We start from the raw sequence: 7,713 nt of genomic DNA on the forward strand, positions 1-7,713 counted from the left end.
AATGCTTGGCACGGCACATGTCACACAGTAGAGTCTGAATTGTTAGAATTCAATAATGATTAAAATGAAATAATTATATTATCTCTTTATAAAAATAATCACATCTTAAATTAAAGTTTCTATAACAAAAGAGCATAGTAATGTTAGCTTTGATATATAATGTAAAATGGTATAATAAATGTCAACCTACATTTCATATATTTGTTTATTTATTTATTTGCTTATGTTTCATTTTTGAGACAGGGTCTCTCTATGTAGTCCCGGTTGTACTGGAGCTATCCAGACCAGGCTGGCTTTGGACTCAGAGATCCACCTGCCCCTTCCTCCTGAGTGCTAGAATTAAAAGTGAGGGCTACCACCCCTGGCTCCAACTATATTTTAACCTTAGATTCTCTTTACAGAGTAAATATCATGTCAGACATAATCTAGGTGCTCAGATTTAAAAAAAGAACACAACAATAACAAAAAAAAATAATAAAACACCACATCTGAAGCATTAGGGAAATGATCTCTTGTAGAAGAGAGGCCAGAACTCAGACACTGTCCTGAAAAGCAGGATGTGAGTGCAAAACAGCTTCAGCAAGAAGGGTCCTCACATGCTGAGGTAATTCAAGCAAGGAGATGCAAAAAGTGACTGGAGGAATTACAGGAGTGACTTCCATGGCTAGAGAAGAAAAACACAATAGCAAAAACAGCATTTCCAGTGGGCTAATGCATGAAAGAGTGGATGGATGGATGGATGGATGGATGGATGGATGGATGGATGGATGGATGGATGTGTGGATGGGTGGATGGGTGGATGCTGGATGAGTGGAGGATGGCTGAACAGATCAGTAGGTAGATAGGTGGACAGATGAACAGATAAATGATTTGCTAAATAGGTGGATTAGGCATATTAATCATACAAAATATGTTGAGAAGCATTACAACCACATTGCAGTTAAAAGGAAATGAATGTGTAAATCGAAGCTGTGCACAGGGGACCACCTTCAGGTTTGAGAAACTGGTGCTTAGTTCAGTTGTAGGTGTTCAGGTTCAGGTCAGGGGAAACAGTAGAGTCACTGAGTGTTTCTCTACATAGTTTTGATTTTTTGTCTTGTAGATTAGCCAGACATCAGTCAGGCCTTGGACAAACACCACATCTAATTCTTCTATCTCAGCTTCTCTCTTCTATTTTTTTTTACTTAAACTGTTAATTTTAAGTTTAATTTTCTTAAATAAAGGCAATTTCTTTTATTTCCAAGAGATGGCTGCGCACTATTGAAAACTGTCCTTCAAACCCTGGGTGAACCTGTCCCTTATGTATGCAGGCCTTAAAAGGCACGTTGAAGGTTTTGCCTACAGGGAATGATAGCACACTAGTGAGAGACCAACAGTCATCTGAGGAAAGGAGCTGGAGTTCTGAGATGAGAAGAACAGCGAGACGTCCCTGTGGCTCATCTGCAGGCAGGACATGGGGAGCTGAGGCAAAACCATGGCACAAAGACTACAGAAGACATGTCAGGAGATCAGTGGCTCTTTCTCCTTCCGTCCCTCTTGTGTTCCTCTCTGCAGAGTGTCTTTGTAGTCCCCATCAAAGTAAGTCTCCACCCCAAAAGCATAGGGTCCAAAGTCTATAAATACAAGCTCAGCTAGAAGTAGCCACAGCTTGCACTCTGCAGAGGACCTGAGACTGCACAAAACTGATAAGGCACCCAGATAAATTTATCTAGAGTTCAAGATCTGCTGTCCCATGAAAGATGATCCAAGGAACCAAGCATACCTTTCTAAATTGAGTCACACCTGGAGAAATACGCAGTTGGTTTGTAAATTTAGGAACGGCCCTTTATATATCAAGTGACACAGTGTCCATGTCCAAGAATAAGGGAATCCATAGGGATCCAGAGGACTCTGCTCCCAGGTTTATTCTGCAGTCTCTAGCCACATGGCTATAATTGCCAGTTTCAATGCTTGACTGTGACCTTAGTAAGAACCTCATTCAGAAAATCCCATTCCATTCTGAAGTACAAACAAAGGCTATGCATGTGAAAGGGACCTAAAGTTCTTGACCCCTAACTGGAAAGATAGCTTCACCAAGAATTCTTCCAGGTCAGTTTGATTTGACCCTTTCATCATTACAAACCTAGAGACAACACATCATGCCCTACATTGTAGTGGTCTCCCTTAACTCCTTTGTAAAAGCAAAGAAAACAAATTCAAAACTACCATGGTGGCCAGGAGAGCAACGCAGGAGCTGAAGTGTACATTTCTCAAGATAAAAGAATATTTTTAAAATTCTCAGCAGTAGGCATGGCATAGATTAATTCAAGCAGTACACTGATCTTAAAGAGTGCTGAATTAAAAGTGTTAGACATTTGCTGAAGATTCTCAGAGTCTCTGACATATCAGTGAGGACCAAAGAGTTGCATCATGAATCACCTGGACACAGAAATCTATGCCATCACTTTCCAGCCTCTGAATCTCAATATACTTGAAGCTCTGCCATCCTGCCACAGACTCTTTCAAGATAGGGTGTTAGATATCACAGACTGGCCTTGAAGCCCTTGAACTGGCTTTGCAGCCATTCCAAGAGAAACCTTAAGCATCCCAGCTTACAGCCTGTGTCCATGGGATGCTATGATTACAAGTGGGCACCACAACACCTAGTTAAGGAACCAAACCCAGGGCTGCTTGCTTCTTACATGCTGGACAAGCTCTCTACCAGCCACACAGCACCCCCAACCCATCTCCTCATAGCAAAATCTTAGTACTTGTTTTTAGGAAGTCTTTGTGCTAGGAATTTTCATGAAGCTTTTTGAGTTTTCCTCCAGGGGTCTATTTCATATGTAGGCCAAAGCTAAACAGTACTGAACTAAAAGAATCATTTACTAACCTATACTTGTAGTTGGTGGATTTTGTAGGAAGGGGGACAGTTTTAAGGTAATAATGCTAAATGACTGTATACCCCAAGAGGGCAGTCATTGACTCTAGTTTGTTAATGCCCAGGTCTCCAATGCATTAGAGTCACAGAAACCCAACTCATGTGTCTTGCATTGATGATGCAAAATGAATGAAGGTGAATTCTTTGGCTTTTCAAGAGCTGGGGCTGTAGTGACTAATTGCCATCACTGGCTTGTGCTGGTGTTGGCTGTATTCTTGCTCAAGTTCCAAGTTCATCAGTGGCTCTCTGTCCTTATTCACATGGAGTTTTCCTTGCAAGGTCTCAGGGAAAGTAAAACCTGCATGTGTGACAGCCCCTCCTCCTGACTAATCAGAGAAAGGACTAACTATCAGCAGCATTACAAGTAAACTGTGACTCTAGAGGCTCTCGTGGCATCTTGGGCATGTGCTTCCCCGGAGATCACTAAGGACAGCAACCCAATCTGCCACAAAAAGAGACAGGGATCCTGAGAAAGTGTAGGTTGTGGTTCTCTTAGCAGAACTGCACTGTAGCTTATTCTAAAAATATGATAAGGAAAGTCTCGTCCAGAATTATTTTTGTTTTACATATTGAAGTGGTTTGCTGAAGACTTTTAAATTTTTATTTAACAGCCCTTTCTGGGGTGGAACTAGTATAACATGATATGAGGGAAAGTTGTGCCTAATTATAAATGGTTAGGATTGTTGGTAAGAAATTCTTAGCTGTGGGAGGGTTGGTAGGCTTTGGCTCTGGTTTTGGATGGGAGTCTAGCAGCTGCCGTTTCATTTCTTAAAATAACATGTCTTAACTGTTATTTCAAATGTCAATGCAGGGTTTTTTTTTCTATAAAAGTAACCATTAAAAATATTAACTGGTGCTCATTGAGGTTTTCTCTTGGGGGACTGCTGAACACATGAACCCCGTGTCTCTTAATCTTCCGATGCCCAACCTACAATATCACATGAGTCCGGTGAAAATTTAGGTGTTGACTCAGATCCCATCTCAGAAACAACACAGCATACTAACTGATATTAACTTTGCTTATCTGTAACTAAGAACTGAACATACTCATTTGAAAAAAAAAAAGTGTTTTTTGTTTGTTTGTTTGTTTGTTTTGTTTTGTTTTGCTTTGTTTTTCTGGTTGCTGTGGTAAAATACCCTGACAGAAGCAATTCAGGGAAGAAAGGACTTAACCAGACTCCAAGTTGGAGCCCATCACTGTGGGATGACAGAGAGCACAGGCTTCAAGTAGCCAGTCCACCACATTCAGTCAGCAGAGAGAGGATCAAGTGCACATCATTCAGTTCCCTCCCTCTCTGTTCATACAATCCAGGATTCCTGTTAGGGAATGGTTTCACCCACAGCAGGCATGCCTTCCCACCCCACTTAATGTAGTCAAGATAATTTTGCCTCAGACTTGCCCAGAGGGTCATCTTCCAGTTCAGCCTGTCTCTGTAGCTTGACAATTAAGTAAATATGTACTCAAAATCATAGGGATGCTAAAGATAGACCTCTCAAGGAAGAAAGGTTATGACAAGTCTCCACCTCTTAGATAAAGGGACCCCCCACCCCATCCATCAGCTTCTCCTGACCCAGAGCTGTAAGAAGACAGTAATTGCTGGAAAACTGCTGTTGCCGAGTTGTGGAGAATCAGAATGGAACTGAGAAAATTCCCAAAGGAATCAAGGCTGGCTTTCTTTTTTTTTTAATGTTTTGTCATGCATAATTAACAATTAGCTGTAGATACTTCCATTGCATATTTAAAAGCACCTGTTTGGAAGAGATAAGAATGTGGCTGCTAATTGCCTCCTTATTTCTGTGTTCTTTATCCTCAAGACTCATACGTATATATTTTGTTTTTAAATTAATAAAATTCTTCCCCTTCCCCAGTATTAATATTATGTACAAGTATTGGGTCATGGCTTTTCTATGACCTATGAATGCTAGAAGTCACCCTGTTTTTGTTGAAAATACATTTTTAAATTGTCATTATATACAATAATTATATGTGGTAGTATTTTATATGTTCTGTTTTGGGCATATTACTTCCATACCCCTTAGCCACACCTTTTTCACTCTCTCCTTTCCCACTGGTCTTTGTTCCTCTATACCAATTCACTTCCACCTTCAAACCGTGGCTCCACTGTGCTATAACAGCATACTCCAAAGTTGCCCTACCTTTGCACACTTTAACTCCCTATTTTACGTTCCAATAATAAGGTGATTTAATGTGACTCTCCATATAGTATCATATCTGACTTCTCATCACTCATCCTTTGATAGCTTCCCAAAATTAGGTCAATGTCACTTCTTCTGTGACTTCAGAGTCATTGTGGTCACCTTGTTTTTCTTTGTTTCAATTTCCTGTTGCTTGCCTAGATTCCATAGTTCTGATGTTTGTCATGAGCTTTCTGGTACAAGCATGCTGTCTAAAATACATTATAAACAAATAGAGGACCAAGGACCAATTGGTTCTGTTACATATGTCCTCTTTGATACATAATTTATTCAACTTTCTAATTGCCAAAAATCCCTATCTGGGTCCATGTATCACAAGGACCTTTGTGTTTGTTTCATATTCCCTGATCTACTAGTAAATTAAGTTACTCTTTCAAAACTGCTCTTATTCCATGGACTTTTGGCCATATTTATTACATGTTTTGTCCAGTAAAGTATTGTTCCTGTTCAGTGATTGAATGGTTTTGTTTTTTTCACAGTAATTACCATGTTAAAATTTAAGTTGCATTTTGGTAAATATTTTGTTTTCACCTAGCAATCTGTGTCATATATCATGTCATTTAAGATCCTCTCTTATCAGCTGCAAACAAGTGACCCTTTTGTTCCATTTGTCAAATGTATTCCCCAAGCAGTCACCACACCCTTCTTATGTTATGGCCACCCTTAGGATTGTCCTTGCAAAAGGTAATTATCTGACTTGGAAGCCCTAGTCACCACCCCCAGCACCCCCTTATTTTTCACGTGTGCTGGAAGTGTTGTGATCTTGCCAATGGGAACCTATGAGTAAGTTGTGATCCCTCAAGATCTCCGGATGTGACCTTGTGCCCTATCATCCGGAACCCTCTTGTAATTCCTTTCATTCCCTCCTAACCTAGGGCCTTAAAGCTGCTGACAACGATCCCACAGCGCCGCCATATGACTCACTCTTAGTCTTCGACTACGAGGGCAGTGGTTCCACGGCTGGCTCCTTGAGCTCCCTCAATTCCTCTAGTAGCGGTGGGGACCAGGACTATGACTACCTGAATGACTGGGGACCCCGTTTCAAGAAGCTGGCCGACATGTACGGCGGTGGCGACGACTGAACGGCAGGACGGACTTGGCTTTTGGACAAGTACGAACAGTTTCACCTGATATTCCCAAAAAGCATACAGAAGCTAGGCTTTAACTCTGTAGTCCACTAGCACCGTGCTTGCTGGAGGCTTGGGCGTAGGCTGCGAACCAGTTTGGGCTCCCAGGGAATATCAGTGATCCGATACTGTCTGGAAAACACCGAGCTCAGCTACACTTGAATTTTACAGTACAGAAGCACTGGGATTTTATGTGCCTTTTTGTACCTTTTTCAGATTGGAATTAGTTTTCTGTTTAAGGCTTTAATGGTACTGATTTCTGAAACAATAAGGAAAAATATTTTGTGGCGGGAGCAGAAAGTTAAACGTGATATGCTTCAACACACTTTTGTTACAATGCATTTGCTTTTGTTAAGATACAGAATGAAACAAACATTAAAAAAAATTAACTCATTGAGTGATTTTGTTACCTTGGGGTGGGGGGTGAGACCATGAGATAGGAAAAATGTACATTACTTCTAGTTTTAGACTTTAGATTTTTTTTTTTCACTAAAATCTTAAAACTTACGCAGCTGGTTGCAGATAAAGGGAGTTTTCATATCACCAATTTGTAGCAAAATTGAATTTTTTCATAAACTAGAATGTTAGACACATTTTGGTCTTAATCCATGTACACTTTTTTATTTCCTGTATTTTTTCCACCTCGATGTAAAAATGGTGTGTGTACATAATGTTTTATCAGCATAGACTATGGAGGAGTGCAGAGAAATCGGAACATGTGTATGTATTATTTGGACTTTGGATTCAGGTTTTTTGCATGTTAATATCTTTCGTTATAGATAAAGTATTTACAAAACAGTGACATTTGATTCAACTGTTGAGCTGTAGTTAGAATACTCAATTTTTAATTTTTAATTTTTTTTAAATTTTTTTTATTTTCTTTTTTGTTTTGTTTGGGGGAGGGATAAAAGTTCTTAGCACAAATGTTTTACATAATTTGTACCAAAAAAATTACACACAAAAAAGGAAAGAAAAGTAAAAAGGGGTGGCCTGGTACTGGCAGCACTAGCAAGTGTGTGTTTTTAAAAAAATAAAACAAACAGACAAAAAAATGAATAAAAAGAGAAAAAAGAAAAAAAATGCTTTTAAACTGGAAAGACCCTGACAACGGCTTTGCGTCTGTGTTGTGTACCAGATTATAAACAGTACACCTCTGACCCCAGCGTTCTGAATAAAATGCTAATTTTGGATCTGGTGACTGGTTTGAACCTTTTCTTTCTCCTATGGAGCTGCTGCTCTGAGTGTCACAGAAACCCCAAGAGCTAAGTGATCACTGGGAGCATCAGTGTAAAAGTCTGTGCTTGTCCTCAAATCCCTTTGTACTGAAAAGCCTGGTGTGGCTACTGTCGCTTGAGACCTTACCATCTGCATAGAAGAAAGACACCAGTACACTAAAAGGAACCTAGTGGCCGTGGTATAAAAATGATGTCATGAATGTCAATGAACACT

The 7,713-nt window shown here is 39.9% G+C and overlaps 1 protein-coding gene across 1 annotated transcript in view; it reads left to right on the forward strand.

Moving 5' to 3' along the window:
- Nucleotides 1-7,459, forward strand: part of Cdh2 (cadherin 2) — a 221,976-nt gene extending 214,517 nt beyond the window's left edge. The window contains exon 16 of the mRNA XM_027404378.2: nt 6,013-7,459. Within this exon, the coding sequence (XP_027260179.1) occupies nt 6,013-6,219 (207 nt within the window). The 3' untranslated portion in view covers nt 6,220-7,459. The remainder of the gene's footprint in view (nt 1-6,012) is intronic.
- The last annotated feature ends 254 nt before the right edge of the window (nt 7,460-7,713 follow it).

The sequence above is a fragment of the Cricetulus griseus genome, chromosome 2, assembly GCF_003668045.3.
Source record: "Cricetulus griseus strain 17A/GY chromosome 2, alternate assembly CriGri-PICRH-1.0, whole genome shotgun sequence".
Lineage (NCBI taxonomy): Eukaryota > Metazoa > Chordata > Mammalia > Rodentia > Cricetidae > Cricetulus > Cricetulus griseus.